Raw genomic sequence first — 26,025 nt, forward strand, 5'->3', positions numbered from 1 at the left:
GCAGATCACCTTGAGACACCTCATGGCATCTTCTTATGTCCCAAATTACATACTACATCCATTGATTGCAGCCAGCAAAAGCTTTTAGAAACTGTTCGTCCCCCAACTTACATGCAGGCCATGTATAAATTGGTACAGAGATAGGCCTTCTCAGATGAAGAGTTCTGAGGAATAATATTACATACAATATTGATAATATTAGGATCTATCAGTTTTCTCCAAGAAAACAAAGATTTTAAAAGACACAACCAGTGCAAAGAAAGAATTATTTGTGACTGATGCAGGAAAGCCATTTGATCTGATGTGATAATTAATGATGAAAATGTAGACACAAGGACTCAAAACCCAACAATTGTTAATTTTAATCTCTTCATCACGTAAATAATTATTGGGGAAAATTGCTTCTGACTTTTCATTCCAAGTTCAATCCAAATTGCTTCAACACATACCCACATTAGATATATATGTTAGTAGGTCCAGGATACACACACAGCTTTTCCATTACATTAACTTCATTTAATCGATTTGGGTTTACTCTATCTTGAGTCAATTCTTTAGAGCACAGCTCAGTTTAAGCAGATCAACTTTCTAGTGAAAGTTATAGGAATTCCAAGTAACTGTAGCGCCAGGGAGCACCTGTGCTTGGCAGCTGAGGACAGCCGTGCAAGTGAAGGAAAATACAAATAGCAAAGCTGCAAATACTTTCCAGATTAGCTGTGCTCTTCAATCCAAAGACCATTTACAGAAAAGAATCAGTGACACAAACCATTTTTGGACTGCTCTCTACATTTCTAAGCGCACATTGTTCCAATGATATTAAAATTATATCAAACTCCCACTTCAAATTCACATAGTGCACAGAATTTTTGAGCCAATATTTCCTGAGTGTTTTGAGCACTAGGTTACAAAAATTTCAAACAATGAGAATAATCTCTAAATAAGGTCAGGTATTTTGTGCATTAATAGTCGAGGGCGCAGGAGAGTTGTGGGGTGAGGAGGTAGAGCTGTGGAAGCAGGAGGTATTCCTGTTCTTTCAGGCCAACAAACAGTGCTGGAAGTGGCACTTACTTCCAGAACGGTCACCAAAAGGCTTCCCTTTGACTGCTGGGATCCTCAAGTCCTTGAAAATTCAAGCCGAAAAAATTAGCTTTATACCCAGGTTCCCAACAATATTTGGACTTGCACACTGAACGCACTCAGTACCAACCACTATATCTAAAATAGGTGTTTCTCACACGAAACGAGTTATAATTAAAGTGTTGCCGACAAAGGAAGTGGCCTCTTCCAAAGGGTTTTTGAGGAGTGATATTTACTTTCCAAGGTCTAACAAAGTCACCAGTAATCTTCATGTTGTTTTGGACAACTGTATGTCTGAATCCCTATCACACTACCCAAGTCACACAGTAAGCCAAGTAAAGGAGTGCTCCCAAACTTCCAATAGAGGTACTCTGAGTCAACTATTTGAAACTTTTATAAAGGGTTTTCAGTGTTAATTCTCCTTCTCTTTCCATGGATATATCCTGAGATATAGAGTGTTTCCAGCATTTTCTGCATTTACTTCAGATTTCCAATAGATTTTGCTTGAAGCTTAGAGCTGACAGGGATATCATTGCTATGTTCTATTTCCACTGCTGTAAGAAATTGCCCCCCTCCATCAGTAATGTTTGACTATAGACCTATCAGCAACCTTTGAGACCATTTGATGCATACACACCTCACACAGAATCGTAGAGCACTATGGCACAGAAACACACCTTTTGTCCCACCTAGCCCATGACAACTATTAATCTTCCTTGTCCCTTTGTCCAGCACCTGGACCATAGCCCTCCACACCTCTCACATCTGTGTACTAATCCAAAATTTCTCTTAAATGTTGAAATCAAACCCATATCCATCACTTCTTCTGGCAGCTCGTTCCAAACTTGCACGACACTCTGTGTAAAGAAGATCCCCCTCATAATCCCCTTAAATATTTCACCTTTCACTCTTAACCTATGACCTCTAGTTCTCGTCTCACCCAACTGCACTGCAAAAAGCCTGCTTGCATTTCTCTGATCTATACTCATCTATAAAATTTCCCCTCATTTTCTTGCGCTCCATGGAATAATTCTAATTGATTCAATCTTTCCCTATTAGTCAGGTTCTCATTTTCCAGCAAAAGTCCTTGTAAATTTTCTCAGTACTCTTTCAATCTTATTGATATCTTCAGACATTCCACCTCTCCCGGAAGCTCCGGGAGTCTCCCGCATATCGATAGTGGCTCCCTGACACCCGGAAATTATATACAATATCCCGAAAATCGATTTTTTTGAGGAAGAGAGGGAAAGGGAGAGCGAGCATCTTGATTGGTGTCTCTTCATGCTAAGAGTGGTCCCCAAACACCGGAAACGATATGATTTAGCGATATGAGTCAGTTGCACGTTCCGTCATTCCCTGTCACGCACTGTTGAACTTGAATGCACACGAGGTTATTACGCATGCATCATCCATGTCAGCGCGGGAAGATCAACTCCTTGAGCTTGCAAATGACGGCGGGCTGAAAAGTATGTTTGACATAACATCTCTGCTGGCATTCTGGATCAAAGTCAAGGTTGAATATCCTGAAATAGCCACAAAAACACTGAAAACATTGGTTCCATTTCCAACATATCTCTGAGAAGCGGAGTTTTCTGCAATGAATGCAACAAGAACAAAATTGTGGAATAGACTGGACATAAAGAACCCCCTTCGAGTATCGCTGTCTCCCATCACCCCTCGATGGGACCATCTTGTTGCAGGGAAACAAGCCCAGGGCTCCCACTGATTCAGCGATATTGGTGTGTTGCAATGATTTTATATGTTCATACGAGGAAAACATGCACTGTGTGTTTAATATCCAAACGTTATTTAAAATGTTATGATGCTATTGACTTATAATTGACTTATCACTATATTCATGCAAGGAAAATATGTGCTGTGTGTTTAATATTAAATTCATTAGATGAACCCTTTTAGAAACAAGATTGAGTGCATTAGCCACTTATAGTTAACTTATCACCTATATTCCGGTCGTGATTAACAGTCCCACCCACGCCTCCACCCCCCCAACCCCGGTTGGCTGGCCTGCAAGAATATTGTCAATATTAAACCGGTCCGCGGTGCAAAAAGGGTTGGCGACCCCTGCTAAGTAGACCTATCAGTTTTTTCTGTGGGCGGGCTTTACAGTCGACCTCAAAGATAATGGCAGTGTAGCTCGCGGCACTGTTTGCAACAGTGACTTTTCTATTGCCTATGGTGGGTTAAAATATAAAAGACACGTTGAGGTGAGTTTAACAGGTGTCATTCGTTCATTAGCATAGTTAATGTTATTTAAACTAGCTGGCTGGCTGCAAAAGAGCTACGTTATTGATGTCCTACGTGATGAGGCCAAACTCCCTGTAGACTTGCTTAAAGTTGTAATAGAATAAATATGATAATATGATATAATGTAAGTACATATTTTAATGTCACATTTTCTGCATATACCCAATTTGATTTACAGATTAGACAAAATCACGAAACGAAGTATTACATACACCCCTGGAGGTCAACCGGGGGAGGGGGGGATGTGGAGTTGCGGGAGACAGGGGTGCTACCTCCCTGAAATGAGTTTTTGCAGGGTGGGATGTCTGTTTCTTTCCTATAGTTAGATAACCAGAACTGCATACAATACTCCAAATTAGGCTTCACTAAAGTCTTACACAACTTCAACATAACATCCGATCTCCTGTACATCCTTACAATCCATCTTCCAAAGCCAAATAAAAATCAAATCTTTCATTGGATCACCATTTAGTTCCTCCACGCACAAATTTTCATGATATTCCCATTTTTAAAAAATCCGCCTTTCAATAATTCTTCAGTCCTGAAGAAGGGCCTAGGCCCAAAGTGTCAACTGTTTACTCTTTTCCATGGAAACTGCCTGACCTGCTGAATTCCTCAGGCATTTTGTGTGCGTTGCTTTTAATATTTTTGAAAGCCTTTTTGGAAACTCTCAGAGACAACATGATTTAAAGTTTGTTTAAACACTCACTTTACTTAATGGGTTTGTAAATCTGACCTGTCCTATGAACCTTAAATGATCTGTTAATTAGTAAAACCAGATCAAGTTGAAATATTTTTTGACTTCACCAAATAATGAGAGACAGCTGCAAAGACTTTTCCGTAGAAATGCTGAAATGAAAAGTCAGCAATTGTCAGCCCCACTCTAGTAATCCTGACCCAAATGGCCTTTCCTTACTTATGTTTGTGGTCCACTTTTCTCAGGAAAATCCCAGTTATTCTAAGGGACTGTGACAGTTAATCTGTACTGCATGTGGATCCTACAGATGCCAATGAGTTGAACCACTCATTCACCTATTTTCTTCTGGTGTTCCTGTTCTTCTAATACCAGTAATAGAATATTGTGCTGGGTGATATGATAGGACTGTGCGTTGTCTCAGCCAAAAAGTAATAGCTCTCTTGGGACAACTATATTTGCACAATTAGGTTCCACAGGGGATGGTGAACTCGTGACCTGCTAAGTGAGAGATGCAACCTATTTGTTACTAGTAGTTATCATAAAAGCTTTCCCCACATTTTGTTTCTATGGAGAATCACTTTAACACAATGGCCTCTGGTTATTGCTTCTTCAACTGTTATTTACTCAGTCAAAATCCTGCATGATTTTAAACTCTTCTCTCAAGCCTTCACTGTTTTAAGGAGGATGTGCTCAACTGCTCCTGTCTACGTCCTTAACTACAATGACTCATCGCTGGAGCTCATCAAGGTTGCTTCTGAACTCTTTGCAAGGACTTCCTGTTCTAAAGGTTCTCAAGTTCTCTAGTTAAATGAAAGGTTTAGCTGAACGTCCTTGATTTTTCTCTCACAGAATTTAATTTCTAGCACATGATTGCTTTCCTTTTGATTCGGTAGGATATTGAAATGAACAGAGGAATTGACAACACAAGAAAGAAGCTACATAGGGGCACCACAGTAGCATTGCGGTTGGCACGATGCTATTACAGCTCAGGGTGTTGCAGAGTTCAGAGTTCAATCCTGTAAGATGTTTATCTGTTCTTCCATGAACTGTCTGGGTTTCCTCTGGGTGCTCCAGTTTTCTCCCACAATCCAAAGATGTACCAGTTAGTAGGTTAATTGCTCAATGTAAATTGTCCTGTGATTAGGCTCGGGTTAAATAGATGGGTTGCTGGGCAGTGTGCCTCGTTGCGTCACAGGGCCTGATCAGAACTGTATCTCTGACTAAAAATACATATAACAGTGGCTTTGAGTATGGTTGGAGGCTGTACAACATGACAAAAGAGAAAACATAAGCTGTATCCTCAAAGTTTAAAGTAAATTTATTATCAAAGTATGTATATGTTACAATGTACCATCCTGTGACTCATTTTCTTGCAAGCATTTAGGAGGAAAAAAGAAATACAATAGAATTTTCAAAAAAACTATACATGAACAAAGACTGACAAACAGCCAATGTGCAAAAGGAGAAAAGCTGTGCAAAAATAGTAATACAGAGGACGAGTTGTAAACAATTCTTGAAAGTAAGTCTGTAGATTGTAGAATCCATTTGGAGATAATCAGATCAGAAGTAATGAATTTTTTCTTCTAATATGGATTATAGCCAAACAAAATAGAAAACAATTAAAACCATGCCAAGATGCAAGAAGGATTTAGGATGCCAGAGAGAAACACAATGGAAATTCTCCCAAATAAAATCATCCTTGAGTTTCTCCTCTCTTATAAGTGTTATGGGCTCACTTGCTATTGTGTTGGAAACATGTGGGAATAACGGGCCAAGAAAATACATCACGTCTTCTTCCTCAGCAGGCTAAGAAAATTTTTGCTTGTCCCCGATACACCATAGAAAATATCCTATCCAGAAGCAAACAAGAGAAAATCTGCAAATGCTAGCAATCCGAGCAACACACACACACACACACACACACACACACACACACACACACACACAAAATGCTGGAGGAACTCTGTGGAAAAGAGTAAGCAGGTGACATCTTGGACCAAGACCTATCATCTGCACTATCCAGATGCAACTGCTCTGCCCAAGCTACAAAAAATTCAAATGTTGTGAACCATTCTAGTCGATCATAAAACTAGCCTCCCCACCACTGACTCCACTGCCTTGGAAAAGGAGCCAACATAATCAAACCTCCCACCCCAGTCATTGTATCTTCTCCTCCATTCTGTCAGAAAGAAGATACAAAAGCCTGAGATGTACCAGTAGGCTCAGAGACAGTTTTTATCCCACTGTTATTAGAGCCTTGCACAGACCTCTCATTCACTAAAAATTGACTTCGATCTCCCAGTTTACCATGTATAGCCCTTGTACTTTATTTGTCAGATTGCACTGCACCTCTCAATAACTAATAAAACGCACTAAATTCAGAATTTCGCTTTGATTTTTCCTTCTTCAATGAACTGACATGGATTGATCTGTCTGAATAGCATGCTATTCAGAAGCTTTTCACTGTATTTTTGTACAAATGACAGTAATAAACCAATTTCAATCAATGCCAATTCCAAGATGTGCCCCTCAATGTGACAAATGGAAACACTGGGTCAAAGTACCTAATTTGGCTACTTACTATTCAAATACAGTGCACAGAGATCTGGGCACCCGGGTGTGATGTAGGCAGAATTTAGAGCCATAGAGTACTACCACACAGAAACAGGCCCATCTAGCCTATGCCAACCTAGGCTCCTACCTAGTTCTATCTTCCTGCACTCAACCCATTGCCCTCCATTCCCCTCATCTACAGCACAGAAACAAGCTCTTTGGCCCATCTAAAACATGCCGAATTATTATTCTGCCTAGTCCCATCAACCCACACCTGGATCATAGACCCACCATACCCCTTCCATCCATGTCCCTGTCCAAACTTCCCTTAAAAGTTACAGTGGAACCCGCATCTACCACTTCTGCTGGCAGCTCATTCTGCACTCGCACCACTCACTGAGTGAAAAGTTCCCAATTAGATTCCCCTTAAATATTTCACCTTTCCCTCTAAATCTTTGACCTTTACATCTAGTCTCACTCAAGCTCAATGGAAAAGCCTGCAAGTATTTACCCCCCCATAATTTCGCGTAACTCTATATGATCTCCTTCATTCTCCTAAACTCCAGGGAATGAAGTCCAAACCTACTCAACCTCTCCCTGTAACTGAGCTCCTCAGGTCCCGACAACATCCATGTGAATTTTCTCTGCATTCTTTCAAGCTTATTGACATCTTTTGATATCAATGTTGATGCCCCAACATGGAACTGATTTCACAACCTATGGACTCACTTTCAAGGACTCTACAACTCATCTTCTCAACATTTATTAATTATTTACTAGTAGGCTTTTTTTGGTTTTTGCACAAATTGTTTCTTTTTGCATATTGGTTGTTTGTCCGTATTTATTATGTGCAGTTTTCCTTTGATTCTATTGTGAATGCCCTCAAGAGAACAAATCTCAGGGTAGTATATGATGACATATATGTACTTTGATAATAAATTTACTTTCAACTTTCCTGCAGGTTGGTGACCAGAACTGCATACAATACACAAATTTGGCCTAACCAATGTCTGATCCACTTCAACATAATAATCCTTTTTCACCAGTTTCAAAGAACCCCTCCACTTGATAATGACCAGGCTGAGGCAATTGATTGCGAGCCTGCTTATTGTGGAACCATCTGAATTAATTGAGGTGGAAGATATGAAAAATGTTGCTGAAACTAAAATGTGCGGTGATGTACTACACCAAGATGACGTGAGTGAGAAAATGTCTCGTCTGACAGACGTTAAACAGATTGATATCCGAACACCTTCCCTCTCACTGCTTCCTCTATCTGAACACTGCCAGACTATTTGTCTGACATCCAGGACGAGATGAGAAGGAACTTCAGCTAGAAGGAGAATGAAGCCAATGTTTCATAACCAGTTACAAACTCTGCTCTATTTACACTGACTCCATCTTGCTCTTTGGCATTCATCTGAGACCATAAGACACAGAAATTGAATTGCCCATTCAGCCCATTGAGTCTGCTCCGCCATTCAATTAGGGCTGATTTATTTTCCCTCTCAAATCTATTCTCCTGCCTTCTCCTTACATCCTTTGACACTCTTACTAATCAAGAACCTATCAACCTCCACCTTACATATACTCAACGACTTGACCTCCACAGCCGCCTGTGGCAATGAATTCCACAGATTCTGGCTAAAGAAATTCTTCCTCATCACTGTTCTATGGAGTTGTCCTTGTATTTTGATGCAGTGTCTTCTATCCATCTATTCAATGCCCACTATCCATCAACCAGTCTACCTGACATTCTAATGTTATTTTACCTGCCTCAATCACCTTCTCTGGCAAACCATTCCATATTTGCACAAGCCTCTGTGTTAAGAAGTCACTCCTCAGGATCCCTTTGATATTTTTCCCCTTTCACCTTAAGTATATTCCCTGTAGTTTTTAATTTCCTTTTCCAGGGAAAAAGGCAGGGAGACATTCACCCCAACTATGCCCTTCATGATTTTATACACCTCTATAGGATCAACCTATAGGACAGCACAGCAGTTAGCATATCGTTATTGCAAAACCAGTGACCGCGGGTTCAATCCCACCACTGTCTGTAAGGGGCTGGTATGTTCTCCCCGTGACTGTGTGGCTTTCCTCTCGGTGCTCCAGTTTCCTTCCCACATTCCAAGCAGGTACAGGTTAGGGTTTGTGAGTTGTGGACATGCTATGTTGGCATGGCAATACTTGCAGGCTGCCCAGCACAATCCTTGCTGGCTTGATTTGACACAAGCAACGCATTTCACTGTATGTTTCGACATTTCAAAGTACATGTGACAAATAATCTTCATATCAAGCTAAAAGTACTGATCGACCTCAACCTTTGCTCATAAGCTAAAAACAGGCATTCCAGTAGGCCTGTACATTGGTTGGTGGGTCGTTTCAGGAACCTACAGCTTCTAAAGTCATTGGCAGATTTGATTAGCAAACTCATTGTGACGGATGATATACTGGACAGCACTGGATATTTATCACACCAATGTGTAAAATATCACTCAGCGGGAAAAGCTTGCTCTGCATACTATCCAGCCCAGTTCCACCTTAATAAGGTGGCATGACAGTGTAGCAGTTAACATAATGCTTTACAGAACCAGCGATATGGATTCAATTCCCACCACAATCTGCAAGGAGCTTGTACATTCTCCCTATGACAGCGTCGGATTCCTCTACGTGCTCCAGTCTCCGCCCACATGCCAAGGATGTGTGGGTTAGGAAAGGTAAATTGTGGGCATGCTACGTTGACGACACCAGTGGGCTGCCCCCAGCACATCATTGGTCATTGACGCAAACAAATACATTTCACAGAATGTTTCGATGTATATGTGGCAAATAAAGCCAACCTTTACCTTTCTTTAACTTAACAAAATTATTCCCCTTTTGAGAGCCCTGCTGTTTAATTAACTTTGTAGCATGGTTATAAATAATGTGTGAGAATGCTAATTGATGCTCTTTATTGTATATTTTTGGCCTCAACTGAACTAGTGGAGCTTTTTACTGTTATCATCATTTAAGTTAGTGCTGCCTCAATCTGTGCACTTTTCGCTGAACACTGTGTATCATTCAATGGCCTTATTCCAGGTGGACTTTACAGAAAACCAATAGGCTCCCAGCAACTTATCTTCATCTGTCTCATTTTAATGAAAAATAAAGGTTTGCAGAACCAAACACAGCAGAACAAGGACTTATTTCTCTCCTCTCTATTTATAACACCCCGCTGCCTTTATAGTCATTCGTTTCCAGACCATGCTGATCTGTTGCCCGATTCCATTTAAGGCATATTACACTTCAATCACAGCAGTCATGGAGCAAGGGGCTGTTCAAGTAAATCAAGGTAAGTAATTATACACTCAGTGGCCACTTTATTAGGTACACTTCTACATCTGCTCATTCATGCAAATATCTAATCAGCCAATCATGTGGCAGCAACACGATTCATGAAAAAATGCACAACAGACTCTGGAGTTTACAAAGAATGGTGACAAAAGCAAAAAAAACATCCAGTGAGTGGCTGTTCTGTGAGCGAAAACATCTTGTTATATCTGCTCACTGGAATTTTTTTTGTTTTTGGCACCATTCTTTGTAAACTCCAGAGTCTGTTGTGCGTAAAAATCCCAGGAGATCAGCAGCTTCTGAGATGCTCAAATCACCCTGGGCAGCACCTAATTAATTAGTTTGTTTATTTCGGCTTTTTCCTTAAAGATGTGCTAGACGTGCTCTGGTGTGCTCCGGCTAGCACTGCACCCCTGTCTATTGGCATCTTAAAAAGCAACACCTACAAAATGCTGGAGGAACACAACAGATCATGCAGCATCTATGGAAAGTTCAGCAGAGTCCCAAAGAAGGATCTTGACCTGAAATATCTACTGTTTATTCCTCACCATGGATGTTGCTTGAGCTGCTGATTTTCTCCAGCATTTTGTGTTTATTACTCAGAATTGGAATCAGGTTTAATATCACTGGCATATGTTGTGCAATTTGTTGTTTTTTTGGCAGCAGTGCAGTGTAATACATAACAAAAAACAAAAAGGATTACAATTTTATTTATATATTAAATAAGCAGAGGAAATAGTGAGGTAGTGTACATGATTCATTGTCCATTCAGGAATCGGAATTCCTGCATCTGCAGAATTTCTTGTCTTATAAAGCAAATCACTTTCCTATAACAGTAAAAAAAGGTCAAAACAGAGCAAAAGAGAAGACAAGATTATACTTTGTCCTTAATTTCAATATCATCCCAACACTCAGATGTTCTCTGTGTGTTAACATGATACTGCTACTTTCAATGTTCAAATGACATTAACATTTCAAAATGCTTGATTACACAAAATAATCTGTTTTAAGGTGAAAGACTCACACTTACTTCAATCAAACCGCATTAGCTTAGTTGTAAATCCTCCCTCATCTGTTGCTGAAGGCATTCAACATACTGAGTTAAAGTCAGAGACTGTAGAATTGACTGAGGTACCACAATAAGCATTAGCCTGAGACCATACGTTTCCAGTGGCAACAAACAGTGTTATGTGCAGAGTCCCTGGAACTACACAAGTTTCTGGCTACACACACCAATCAATGTGTCCTGTGGAGACTCCCTAGGCAAAAAAAATAGAGCCACTTTTGGTCCTAACTGGGCTCACAACCATCAGCCTATGGAGGAATCAAATCCACCATACCAGCGGTCTATGGGCACAACCTCTCAAAGAAATTGGAGAGCATTTTTTAAATATATATAGCAGGGATGTCAAGGATCAGAGGGCACAGTCTCCGAATATGAGGACATTCTTTAGAACAGAGATGAGAAGGAATTTCTGTAGCCAGAGGGCGGTGAATTAGTAGAATTCATTGCCACAGATAGCTGTGGAGGCCAAGTCATTGGGTATATTTAAAGTCGAGGTTGATTGGTGAATGTGTCAAAGGTTAAAGGTAGAAGGATAGGGTTGAGGGGGACATGATCAAATGGCGGAGCAGACTCAAAGGGCTGAATGGCCAAATTCGGCTCCTATATCTTAAGAACACTTCAGAGGATGAAAAGTGTGAATGATAAATAAAATTTTGGCGTGAAAGACTATGTAACAACTTGTGTTGGATCTGGGATATTATACATTTGGGAATCATTCTAAAGGAAAGATTTGGCATGAAGTTGGGTGTTTACCCCTTCTGCCCAAGTACTTATTTATGAGTTATTTAACTTAAAAGATCCTTGGGAGACACAGAGTTTACAACTAAACAGAAAAATACACTGTTCATCCTTCCCCCCCACCCCCCCAAAGTACTATAAGTTCATCCTTCCCTCCCCCAAAGACTATAACATTAATCAAACTTCTAAAAATCTTCACTGACGATCCTTAAGCTCCTGGAACATTATTATTTGAAGGCAAGACTTACTTTATTTTTCTATCCCTTCAGCTACAAAACCAGTTGCAGATCATCTTTAGATATGTGGCTTTAACTGCATTTTCCTCTTCATGTAACCTCCCTCTGGACAGAAAAGCTTACAAGAATTCATGGATACAGCCCAGTCAATCACAGGTAAAGCCCTCTCCACCAATGAGTCCATCTACAAGGAGTGCTGTCAGAGGAAAGCAGTGTGCATTATCAAGGAGCCCCCGCCATCCAGGCCATGCTCCCTCTTAGTTCCTGCTTTCAGATAGGAGGTACCAGGATTCTTAGATTCCACACCATCGGGCTCCTGAACCAGAGTGGATAACTTCACTCATCCTGACATGGATTCCACAACTTTCAAGGACTCCACAACTCCCATTCTCAATATTATTTATCACTTATTTATATGTTATTATTATTTTTTCTTTTTGTGTTTACATAATTTGATCTCTTTTTGCTTATTGGCTGTTTGTCCATCTTTGTGTGTAGTTTTTCATTGTTTCTATGGTGTTTCTTTGTAGTTACTGTGAATGCCCACAAGAAAGTGAATCTCCAGGTAGTATATGGTGACATATGCAGTGCTGTGCAAAGGCCTAAGGCACATATATACAGCTAGGGTGCTAAAGACTTTTGCTCGGTACTGTATTTGTCAATGTAGAACGGAGTGTGAGTTTGTAAATCTGGCGGGAACAAAGGATGTTCGGAATGGCGGGGGTGGAGTGCTACAGGAGGGGTGTGGGACAGGTGGCAGGAAAGGAGTACCAGGGGTGTACAGTGATGTGGGCGCAGACACACCAGCCCTGAGACACCAGGCAAGGTCATTTGATTCCAAACAATTAGTTTATTGATCATTATAGAATGTTTCTCTGATTCTTCCTGCTCCCTCCCCTCTCCCTTCCCTTTTTCCCAAAAAAGATTCCCCTCTCCCTGCCCCCTTCCCCCTATCAGTCCACAATACAGATCCATATTATCAGTCATATATGTCACAAAATTTGTTCTTTTTTTTGCAGCAACAGTACAGTGCAATACATAAAATCACTAGAGTACTGTGGAAAAGTGTTAGGCACCTTAGCTATGTATACAGTATGTGCCAAAGACTTTTGTACAGTACTGTATGTACTCTGATAATAAATTTAATTTGAACTTTAAACCCCCGTTCTGCTGTTAGTGGTGAACTGCTCAGTCTTCAGATCTCACATCTGATTTTTGGGATCATAGTTGTGGCTCCACGTGTTTACTCAGAAATTAAAACTATACTGTGATCTTTTAAAGAGATTTAGTTACTCTGAAACAATGATCATTAACTTGCACAAACCAAACATAAGTTTGTGTGGACATGTAGGTAGACGGCTGTGGCATATTTGTCCATAGTTATAGAAATATAATGTGTTCAGACAAGCATCATATATCGGGACCTCCTTGCTGTTAGAGATATAGTAAAATTCTGAGTTCTATAAAATTTCTATTATGTATAGAATCTACCTACGCTCCAGCAGTACCCCAGATCCAGCTTAGTATATGTTGCAGATCCAAATTCAGTCATTTATTTAATCACGTACATCTAAACATATGTCATTTGTGTCACTTTAACACGCAATGCAGCCCGATAGCATAGTGGTTACTGAAATAGTATTACAGTGCAGTGCTTGTGACCCAGGTTCAATTCCCACTGCTGTCTGTAAGGAGCTTACACACTCTTCTTGTAACCATGTGTGTTTCCTCCGGGTGCTCCAGTTCCCTCCCACATTCCAGAGACATTAGTAGGCGAACTGGTCATGAGGGTAATTGGGCGGCCTGGCTTGTTGAGCCAGAAGGACCTCTTGCCTTTCTTTATTTTTAAAAAAATAAATAAACAAACCCAAGGATGTTCTGGGTGGACAGCCCACAAATGTACCACGCATTCAGCGCCAACATAGCATGCCCGCAAGAAGGTTGAGGAAGGATAGGGGGGGCAAGTGACCTCAGAGAATGTAATCAGAAAGAATTCGGAATCTCTGTGCAGGAGAAGCTACTCAATGCAGAGGCTCAGTGAGTGGGTGATGCCACGTCATTCAGATACAAGGGTCACAGCTTGGAAGATTTGTAAAAAGGTGGAAGAATGAAGAGTGGAGAGCAGAGGAGAAAAGGAAGCCAGCAAGGTCAGGTTGTAGCACCAAATGCAGAAACAACATTGGAGACACCAAGCACAAGGGCAGGGAGCATGGCATCATAATCACTCTTTAATAATGTTTGCATCACGGCAAAATGTCAACGTAGGCATGATCAATGAACACAGCCCTATTCAGCGGTCAATGGACTTACTGGAAAGGGATTTGGATGAGTATAGTTAACACAAAGCCAGGAAGAACAGCCTCTATGCAGGACGTGAAGATGGCCAACAGAGGAGGGCGGATGGTCTGAAGGTTGCAATGAATGGCGAGAGGAATCTAAGGAATCCCATGAGCTTAACTATGGGAGTGAAGCCTGGAACGCAGTAACTAGCAGCAAAGAGGCAAAATAGTGTTAGAGATGAAATTTGGGAGGTGAAATCATGTGGGGATTGGGGAGAGTGAACAGAGGCCGCATTGGGAATCAAAAAGAACTCAGGTAAAGAGAAGGAGAAGCAATGGGTCCAGATCTGGGCATGCAAGTGAATATAGAAGACATTCAGATGACAGAACTTCAGTTCACCATTACAGAACTATAGTACCGAGGTTATACATCTGTCCTGGGCACAGAGGTTGAAGATGGAAGAGACCATGTGAGAGTCTGAAGCTCAAGTCCAGAGGCCTCCTGCTGAGATGTCCTCAACGTGGATATAGGAAAACTTTATCTTGGTTCATTTATGAGCTAATAAAGAGGGGCAAAATGAGGTACAGAGGTAAAGGGAGACCTTGAGTGCCTGGGCTCACAGAGGAACAAAGAGAAGGCAGCTCCACAAGAAACCGAGTACCACAGGAGCACAGAGTGTTGCCCATGACCTCATGGAGTCAGGGCTGCCAATGGCTTTGTCCGTTGTGACAAATAGCGGCAGAGCCATGAATGGATGAAGTCAACATTCAGGAGGAGTTACAATGTCATGGCAGGATCGAGAGGAGGGAGGTCATCTACTCCTGTTCCAATTTTCGAGCGTTCTTGTGAACTTCATTCCTTACTCCTTTACAATAACCAATAGTTGTTGTTTCAAACTATACGTGTATTCCAAGATGAAGCCATGTGTAATAGAAATGTTCCAAAGGTGAAAGTGTATCCTGTGGAAATTCATCTTCCTAGCACAACTGGGAATCTAAAATCCATGCAATGGTATTTTCCAAGCTTTAACAAATGATCCATGATTGGCGTCTGGTAAAGGCACTCAAATACTTGAGAAGGCACCTTTATTAAAAACTGGTTTGTTTTTGCTACGTTCAAGGAACATTCTGGTTAGCCGCATTCCAAGCATTTATTCAATGTGACCTTGTAAATGACTCATAGATATAATTGGTTATATGACAGACCATTCCCTCCCAACACTTAAGTGAGTCACACTATTAATTGTGAGATGGAAAGAATTGCAAAGTAACCCTTGTCAAGGTCATTGCTTACGGCTGGAAGTGATATTCAACTGATTGCAGTTGTGATTAAATACTGACAGATTCCTACCGTAGACCAAACACAACCTTGTGAAAACTGTCCAGATTCTCTTCCCAGTAAGGTAACACAGAAAGCTAACAATGCTTACAGCTAACATGACTGGGCTATAGTTAACACAACTGCCCAACAAAGACTGAAAATTCTGTATAAACTGTGTTTACATGTTCCTGTGCAGGTTTGCAGTTTCTTCAGAAAAGCATAAATATATAGAAATCCTAGAGACCCTCAAAAGGGCAGGTAACATCCATGGAGAGACATACAGAGTTAACTTTCCAAGTTGAATAAAATGGAAACTTTATTCTTGACCGCAGATTCTGCCCGCCCTGCTGATGATTTCCAGCGGTCTTTGTTTTTATTTAATTTATGTTTTTCATTTGTCCCCTGATTTAAATACCCATCCATACAATGTAAATGTTTTAAAAGTTTTGTATTTCTTGGAATTAAGTGGCGGGGTGCAGATACGTCTCTACCAAAGGAGGTGCAAGGTGCTCCTTCCCTCCGCTAGCCTGCAGTTCACCCTTGGGCAGGGTGTAGTACCTGCTTATCCCCCCCCCCGCCTCAATCTGGGATACGCGAAGCCATGGGAGCAGGTGGTGGATGGCCGTATGAGCAGCTGGTACATGTCGCCAGTCCTGGTTATGCGACCACTGATGCCAGGCAGGCAATCTCTGAAGTGTATTGATAAAGACTGGTGTCACCCCTCTTGTAAAGACACTGCCCAGAAGAAACCAATGGCAAACTCCTTCTGTAGCAAAATTTGCCAAGAGTAATTATGGTCATGATCACCTACATCATATGACATGGCACATAATGAACAAACTATTTCTTAGAATGTTAAGTCTCTTTATTTATTTAGAGATACAGCATGGAACTTCCAATCCAACGAGCAACCATCCAAATTAACCTTGATTACAGGACAAAAGAATGACTAAATAACCTACTAACTGGTATGCCTTTGGACTTAGGGAGGAAAGTGCAGCACTTGGAGGAAATCCATGCAGTCATGTGGAGAGCGTACAAACTTCTTATGGACAGCACCAGAATTGAAGTCCAAATTCCGATGCCCTGAGCTATGGTAGTGTCATGCTAACTGTACGCTACCATGGCACGCAGAAATGAGGTTAAACTGATGAGATATTATTTTAGCCTTTGATATGTGCACAGTTTGCTAAGCACCAAAACCATTTCCACGCACTGTAACAAGAATTTCATTATGCTGCCATTAGTAATTTCCACCATGGACATTGCTGAGCAAGCACAATGCATAGGGGCCTGCATGTCTCAGGGAATGATTCTTCTAGGATTAAAAAAAACCTGTCAGGAAGAAACTATTCTCTGGGATAGAAACCCAGACTTTACGCGACCTGCTGAGTGGAACATTAAACACAGAACAACACAGGACAGTACAGGTCCTTTGGCCCACAATATTCTGCTGACCTTTTAACCTACTTTAAAATCAATCAACCCCTTCCTTCCTACTTAGCCCTCTATTTTTCTATCATTCATTTGCCTAAGTTTCTTAAATGCCCCTAATGTATCAGCTTCTACCACCACCCCTGGCAGGGCATACCAAATATGAACCATTCTGTGTAAAAAAAAAACTTACCTCTGACATATCCCCCCTCTGGCAATCACCTTAAAATTATGCCCTGTCATATTGCAGATTTCTAGCATTTTCTGTTTTTATTTTGCAGATTTTGGCTCTATTTTACTTTGAAACACGCCTCCCCTCCGAGACTCACCTGTTAGCCTGCAGTGTGGAAATCGCAAAAATTATTTAGATAAATATTTTTACCTTAAAGGAAGCTGCTTTATCTTCCACAGGTCCAGGATCATCTCATCATAGACTCATTTATAAATTCTACTCACTGCTCTGTCCTCCTGTTCATTCCCTCTCACGTTGAGGCTAAAAAAGATTTGTTCAATAGATGCAGGAAGAACCTCTTTAAAGGATGCACTCTACCCTTCCTAACCTTCAATCTGAAAAGGCCCACAAAATAAAAACATTTTTATTTATTAAAAACAAAATGAAGATAATTTTCCTCTAAATACAAACTCATTTTCCATCACTTTCTCTCCTGGGGATGTGTTATGCAAGTGATTCTACACCCAGTCTGATAAGGTTGCATTCACTTGTCACCTCTGACCCCCAAGTCCCAGTGTGGACTTCAATCAGTGGCCACCAATACACCAGCTCATTAATGCAAATGTCTAATCAGCCAATCATGTGGCAGCAATTCAAAGCATGCAGACGTGGTTCAAGAGGTTCAATTGTTGTTCAGACCAAACATCAGAATGGGGAAGAAATGTGATCTAAGTGACTTTGACCATAGAATAATTGCTGGTACCAGACAGGGTATGAATACCTCAGGAACTGCTGATCTCCTGGGATTTTCATGCACAACAGTCTCCAAGGTTTACAGAGAATTGTGCAAAAAACAAACAAAAAAAATCCAGTGAGTAGTAGTTCTGTGGGTGTTAAAGCCTTGTTAATTAGAGAGGTCAGTGGAAAATGGTCAGACCAGTTCAAGCTGACAGGAAGGCGACAGTAACACAGGAGCATCTCCGAGCGCACAACACATCGAGCCTTGAAGTGGATGGGCTACAACAGCAGAAGACCACAATGGGTTCCACTCCTGTGACCATTTTATTTAGGTACACTTCTGTATCTAATAAAGTGGCCACTGAATGTATTCTTCCCACATTCCCATCGATGCCCACAATTCTATTACCCACTAGAGAGAATTTACATTGGCCAGATAACTGGTCAAACCACAGATCTCTGGGTCATGTGAAGAAACCAGAACCCCAAGGGGATCCCGGCTGAAGAATGTGAAAACTGTACACAGACTGCACTGGAAATCAGATTTCAACCGAGCAACACTCACAACACGCTGGAGGAACTCAGCAGGTCGGGCAGCATCTGTGGAAAGGATTAGTCCAAGTTTCGGGCCGGAACCCTTCATCAGGACTGTAGAGGGAAGGGGCAGAGGCCCTATAAAGAAGGTGGGGGGAGGGTGGGAAGGAGAAGGCTGGTAGGTTCCAGGTGAAAAACCAGTAAGGGGAAAGATAAAGGGGCAGATATGTCCATATATGGTTCCCTCTACTGACATGATGAGGCTAAACTCAGGTTGGAGAAGCAACACCTCATATACCGTCTAGGTAGTCTCCAGCCCCTTGGTATGAACCTTGAATTCTCCAACTTCCGGTAATTCCCTCCCCCTCCCTTCCCCTATCCCTATGTCACTGCCCCCTCCCCCAGCTGTCTATCACCTCCTTCACGGTTCCTCCTCCTTCTACTACCCATTGTGTTTTCCCCTATTCTTTCTTCACCTTTCCTGCCTATCACCTCCCTGCCTCCCCTCCCCCACCCCTTTATCTTTCCCCTTACTGGTTTTCCACCTGGAACCTACCAGCCTTCTCCTTCCCACCCTCCCCCCAGCTTCTTTATAGGGCCTCTGCCCCTTCCCTCTACAGTCCTGATGAAGGGTTCCGGCCCGAAACATCGACCGATCTTTTCCACGGATGCTGCCCGACCTGCTGAGTTCCTCCAGCATGTTGTGAGTGTTGCTTTGACCCCAGCATCTGCAGAGTATTTTGTGTTTAGATTTCAACCCAGGTCACTGGAGCTGTGAGGCAGCAATTCTATCACCACTGTGCCATTTGACACTTCAAAGCCTAATTTATCCCCCTCCCCTTCTCCCTTTTTTCACTTTCCACTCTGGTTCCTTTCTCACCACCTTTTCTCTCATGCCCAGCACCTCCCTCTGGTGCCCCCCTTCCTTCCCTTTCTTGCATGGTCCACTGCCCTCTCCTATCAGATTCTTCCTTCTCCAACCCTTCACCTTTTCCACCTATCACTTGCCAGCTTCTTATTTCATTCCACTCTCCTCCCCTATTCACACACCTGGTTTCACCTATCACCTGCCAGCTTGTATTCCTTCCCCTTCCCACACCTTCTTATTCTGGCTTCTGCTCTGTTCCTTTCCAGTCCTGATGAAAAGTCTCGGCCCGAAACAATGACTGTTTATTCCCCTCCATAGATGCTGCCTGATTTGCTGAGTTCCTCCAGCATTTTGTGTGTTATGTTCGATTTCCAGCATCTGCAGAATCTCTTGTTTAGGTTCCTTTCTGTACTCTGTCTCTCTCTCGTGTACAACAAGCAGCATTTCAATTAATCAACAATTCGACTATTAACACCCTGTAAAGTTTGTGGAGACATCCCTTTCACCCCTATCTGTTCCCTCCACCCGCTCCATCCCCTGGCATCTTTCAGATCCTTAGATGCTACATAATCTTCTATAAACTGTCATGGCAGCCTAGTTTTATTGGAATGATCTTAAATATATCGTCTTTGTTAATATATGGTGCTGTTTCTTAAAAAGCACAAACGCATACAAAATTTTAATAACTATTAAGTTACAGCAGTACTTTTATAATGAACCACATAAAGACAGACTCCTACAAGAAACCTGAAGTGCATTATGTAGAGATATGAAATGTATCAGTAGGTAATAACTGTTAAATGAGCTAACAGCAGAAACAGGATTTTTGTATATTAAAGGTGTGAATAAAGCTAGCACTTTTTGTCAGAAAATCCACTTCACTTTTGTTGCAACATGCAACTGAATGCATTACTGCACTTCAGCAGATGTGACAGCTCAGAGTTATCGATCAATTTTACAGAGAACTGAGATTATGAGAAATATTATGTAGTGGTCATGTCCATGATTTAGGAACTCTTAATGCTGTCACAACATGTAATGCCAACTGGAGTTTAGCTCCTGGTAGGGTCACCCAAGGTGAAAAGGTCCAAGGAGAGATTCCAGGCAAAGTGCAATCCAACCAAGACCTCAGCGGTGGAGCTGGCGGAAGATAATGACACATCACAACGGCAGTGAAGGCAGATGAATGCTTCAGCAGTGAAGGGTTCCCAGCTCATCTTGGATGCCATGCCATTGGAGTCTGATCCTGATCTGTCAGGGACCGTATGATCGCTGTCCTTGCATCAACATCCACACATTTTAACAAAGCCACACATAGGCATTCTCCATTAAGGCAATAACTCCTTGGGAGAACATCATACTCGACTCAAGTGATCACACTTCTACTCCTACTAAAAATGTTTGAAATTCACTTGTTTACTGACATTGTATCCCAGTTTAATATGACATATTTTACTGTGGACCATAATTGGTTTAATTATGCATCAGAACTAAAGGGAGAGTTTTGATGCATAATTAAACATCAGACTCTAATTAAACATTGTCAATTGGAATCCAGTCTTCCAAAGGCATTCCTGCATGTATGAAACACACTGATTCTGATAGTTTTCTGAACCCTTCTGAAATCATGCTACCGGGATAGCGAGGGAGGCAGGCCACATTGCTGCCACGGAAAGTGTTGTTTAGACCAGCAATGGCTAAATTTCCTCATTCTCTACAACAAGAGATGCCATGCTTCTGATTATCACCTGATCATTTACTCAGTAACAAATTTGGATAGTTAACACTCATGGTAATATTATATCACCCATTGTAGGTAAGATTCTGCAATGGAGCAAGAGATGGTTCCCTGTTCAGTCCCCTGAGAATATTACGGACATCTGGACCAATGAGCATGTTCAGGAATCATTCTGCAAAGTGGGACAAAATATATCATGCAAGCAATGGAAGTGGTCAATATGTAATTTTGTCCACAATACGGATAGATCAAGCAAAGAATGGGTGACATCTTTCATTAGGTGGGAAAATGGTGCTTTAATTCCCCATGCTCTCAGCCTCTCACACAACACTATTGAAATGAAGGACAGGGCCATCCCAAGACTGCGCCTCTCCCTTCGATTCTAGGCAGTACCTGGACTGACTGTGTTCATGCCAGGCCAGTGGCTCAGCAGGAAATTGGCGATTATGACTTTTTTCTGGGGCCTCAGTTTACCAACTCGCTTCTTTCAACCATCCGCTTCTCTGCTCCACAACAGTACATTAAACTGAAAATAATTATTTCCCAATTGCATTCACTGTAATATGGCAGTGATTTATGGAAATGGTGCATTTGTAAGCCTCCTATTGATCAGATCATTGACAAAGCTATTCCAGTGTTCAGATGCATTACACAACAGAATGGAAGAGAGTTGGCTATGGCTTCTTACTAGGTAACTAATCAATAGTTCAGGGGACAAGCTCTAAGACAACAGGTGAAAAGGTGGGGAAGGTATTGGGTGGTGGAAAGAGATCCTTTCATGGTATTTGCCAGGAGAGTCTTGCCCTCCACTATTTAGGAAAATTTATGGTAACAACTTCACTACTCAGCTTGTATTTCCTGGGATCCTTTGCCCTACAAAGATTATCCAAAATCACTGAAACTCTTCAAAGATGTTTTGAAAACAGACAAAGCAACATCAGCAGAGAGAGAAAAAAAAACAGCATTAAGGTTCAGGTCAATGGTTTTCCATCCAAACTAGGAATAAAACATTAGCTCAGTATCCCTTTCCACAGATACTGAGCGGCATGTTGATTATTTCCAGCATTATGTTTTTATCTCAGACTGCCCGCAACTGTAGTGTTTTGCTTTTGTACTGTCTCTTCAAAGTTGTGCCAAGCACGTCAAGAGCACCATAACATAAATCTTTTCAAACAATTTAAACCACTCAGCTAAAGTAAATGACAGCCATCTATTTTGTTCATGCAGTGCTACTTGCTATCTATAGAAAATATTTTCAAAGCAGCAAATCTCTTCAGGTGAGTTTTACAACAGAAAGGACTAAATGAAGAGAAATTAATGCTAAGAAATCCAATAGGAGAGTCCAAACAGAAGGGGGTGTGAGGTACTGCATGCATATGTACTCCAACTGCAATCCTATTGAGAACTAGAGTAAAATTACTACATTCTTCAGCTATGCAAACAAGTCTAGTACAATTAGCAAAGTAAATCAAAAGCATGCATATCTTACCTTGATGAACTAATAATTTGATTTTTTTAAAGAAATGAACGGGAAAAAGAGCTGGTGTTAGATTTTTATTTTGATGACAGGTTCTATTTTTTAGGTTTGCAGATTCTCTTTGGGGATGGAGGGTGGCGAAGAAAACATTATATTCCCTCCAGCATTCCAGCCACTGCACCCTGCCTCTGCCAAAGCTGTGCAAAGCAGCCAATGAGAAAAGTATTTTGGATGTTTTGCCTGGCCTTCAGCAGGTGGTAATGTATGATATCAGGGACTGATGTGCAGGCCGGAAACAGAAAAATCGAATGAAGTAGCATTAATGACATTTGTGCATCTCTCCTTTTCTAAAAAGTTCAGTAACCTGTGCAGTTCCTCATCAGAAGATCGGTTTGACAAGGTCATGATTGAGTACAATAAAACCCAGATATTTTGTGTTTCCAAAAGGGTAACATTCACGATATTTATTCCCCTTCTCTTGAGCTATGAAAAACTCAACAAAGGACTGAAACATTTCATCCACAACACAATGCATTGTCTCATTACTTTCCTTCGCAGTTTGCATTGTTAGATCAACCTTTTCTGCAGTTAAATATATATATATTTCACCAGTGGAATAAAAAGCACATTCATTTCAGAGTTTTGATGATATCACTTGTTATGTTCAATTCCACCAACAGCTTGTTGCCAAGTTTAGATTCTTTTTGAGGAATCCCTGACCTTCTTGGGCTGAGGAGCTGAGTTGGTAACATGCTCCTTTGATGCTGAAAGCTGTAGAAGTCTTTCTTGAAAGAGCAGTCCATCAAAAAAGCAAATTTAAACTGCCAGTGAGATTCTGGTACAGTATTTTCTGAAAGGTTACAATCAAAACTATGAGCAGCAGCTCAGCAAGAAGAGCAGGATGTTACGATCACCTCTATTTACTCTAAGCTGAAGTTTCAGTGGATTGTTAAGTAATCCAAGTCTATAAGAAAATCCCATGGATGTGTCACCTTGCGATGTAACAAGGGATGTTAACAGCAACAGCAGACTCAGTACCTACCATCCTTTGGAACCATCTGCTTTATAACTGTCTCATTCCTGCCCGCTTTTTTTGCTTGTGCCATTACCCTGTTTCATTTACTTGACCCGAAGAACCTGGAATATCCTCAGAGCACCTGAAATCTGCTCTGTCATGTACTGAAACTGTTCAGCAAACCCATTCATCTGATGCTCATCTCCACCCAACTTTCATATTCCTCCGCCAAAACTGTGCAAAGCAGCCTTTGAGAAAAGTAATTTGGAGGTTTTGCCTTGCCTGTAGCGGGTGGGAATGAATGATATTTGGGATCGACGTGCAGTGTGGGAACAGAGAAATTAAACACTGACAACCAGTACGTAGCCAGAGGCCACTTAGTAGAAAAATCCTAACAATGGCCTTACTTTCCTCTTCTCAATACCTTCCATCCTCCGTCTTTTTAAAATCAGTTCTATTAACCTCTAGCCTCTGGCTTCCAGTTCTGATCAGAAATGCCAATCTGAAACATAGTTACTGTTTCTCTTTCCACAAACACTGAATGTTTCCAATATTTTTAATCAAGTAACAATGCACTCTTACATGGAGGCAGGTTGACCCACAAATCATTGAATAAACTATCTGGTTGTTAACACTCCTGGACTTCTTGGCTGGTGTATTTAAAAACTCTGTTTTACAAGCTAACATCAAACTATTTTTGAATGTACATCTCCCTCAGTTTGCACATTCTCTGTGGGCAATAAAGGTTTTGCAAGCAATGCAATTAGCCACTGTTCGAAGTAAGCACATTTCAATAAGGATAAACTGCTGGTGTCAAATTATGGGAGGAACAAAAATCAATTTGCTAACTTTGAACTGCATTTCTAACCTGAAATAATTAAGTCCTAAATAGAGGAGACACGGCAAAGGGTAATATTCCCAAAATGATGGATTTTATATTTTTAAATCATTTGAAAATCACAAAGAAGGGAAGAAAAAAGATAATTTGCAGGTCGGTTACAGTCATGAACATTAACGTTTGTAATGGTTCAGAAATTATCCCTCTGTAAGAAACTCTGTATCGAAACGACGGCATTTTTGGCGACGGCTTAGTTGATAGTAATGCGGTACTTACTCTGAAGAATCTATGAAGTATATTACAAGTGCACCAATGCTGAGGGCAAACACCAAGACCACCTGAAAAAGAGAGAGAAGAAGGTTTGTTAGGACATCGGGAAAATTTTGTCATTCAGAGTAGAAGCAAGCTACACACATGATCAGGAAGAAACGCTGAAGTCTTTATCAACATTGACTTCCAATCAATATTTTCTTTATGATGATTAAGGTACTGATATAGTGCACCAATATTTTGTCAAGGTGACTTTATCACAAACAATATTTTATTCCCCTTATATTTCAGTCATTAATAGCACTTTAATTCTTTTGGTTTGAACTAAGAAGGGGGAGAAAAGCAAAAGGCATTACAAATGTTATGTATTTTTTACATGTGTTGGTTATTTGTCGTATAGCAACAAACATGCATTTTGTTTCAGGAGGAAGCAATGCAGCTAAGTGTGAGACGATGTAGTTTGGAAACTCAAACCAGAATTGGCCAGTGTGGCATGGTAGTGTAGTGGTTAGCACAACACTTTACAGTTCAGGTGACCAGGGTTCAATTGTGTAAGGTTCTCCTCGTGACCACGTGGGTATCTGCCGGGTGCTCCAGTTTCCTTCCACAATCGAGAGACGGGCTGGTTGGTAGGTTAATTGGTCATTGTAAATAGGCTAGGATTAAATTAGGGGATTGCTGGGCAGTGTGGCTTGAAGGGATGGAAGGGCCTATTTCGTATATCAAAAATTAAATAAATACACTATGAATGGTAGGGCACTAAGGCACATAAGAAAACAGAAGGATCGAGAAGCCCAATTGCATAGGTTCATAGGTTGTTGAAAATAGTGTCACAGTTTGAGAAAGTGGTAAGAAAGGTATTTAGCACACTGGCTTCACCAGTCAGGGCACTGACTATAGGAACTGGGACATCATATTGCAATTGTACAGGTCATTGATGAGATTACACTCTAGAGGCCAGGAGGCAGCCTGTCTGGGTGGGTGGGTGGGTGGGAGGGCGGGAGGGGATGGGAGGAGAGGGGATGGGAGGGGATGGGATGGGATGGGATGGGATGGGATGGGATGGGATGGGATGGGAAAGGGGTTTGTTTTGCTTTTGTTGTCTTGTCTTGTTGCTGCTGCTTGTGTTGTTCTGTGGAACATTATGGGCATGCTATGTAGGCACCCCAATATGTGGCAACATTTGTGGGCAGCCCTTGGGTTTGTGGGCTGTTAACATGAATGATGCATTTCACTGTATGTTTCAATGTACATGTGATAAAAAAAATCTGAATCTGAGTACTGCACAGAGCTTTGGCTGCCCTGTTATAGGACATACATGGTTAAACTGGAAAGAGGGTAGAAAAGATTTACGAGGATGTTGCCAGAACTAGAGGGCC

At 41.3% G+C, this 26,025-nt stretch overlaps 1 protein-coding gene across 9 annotated transcripts in view; it reads right to left on the reverse strand.

The window, feature by feature from the left end:
- Positions 1 to 26,025, reverse strand: part of kcnma1a (potassium large conductance calcium-activated channel, subfamily M, alpha member 1a) — a 953,094-nt gene that overhangs the window by 453,603 nt on the left and 473,466 nt on the right. For all 9 annotated transcript variants that reach the window (XM_072282727.1, XM_072282725.1, XM_072282726.1 and 6 more), the window contains exon 3: positions 24,653 to 24,714. In XM_072282727.1, coding sequence (XP_072138828.1) covers positions 24,653 to 24,714 — 62 coding nt within the window. The remainder of the gene's footprint in view (positions 1 to 24,652; positions 24,715 to 26,025) is intronic.

Source organism: Mobula birostris, chromosome 18 (assembly GCF_030028105.1).
Source record: "Mobula birostris isolate sMobBir1 chromosome 18, sMobBir1.hap1, whole genome shotgun sequence".
Lineage (NCBI taxonomy): Eukaryota > Metazoa > Chordata > Chondrichthyes > Myliobatiformes > Myliobatidae > Mobula > Mobula birostris.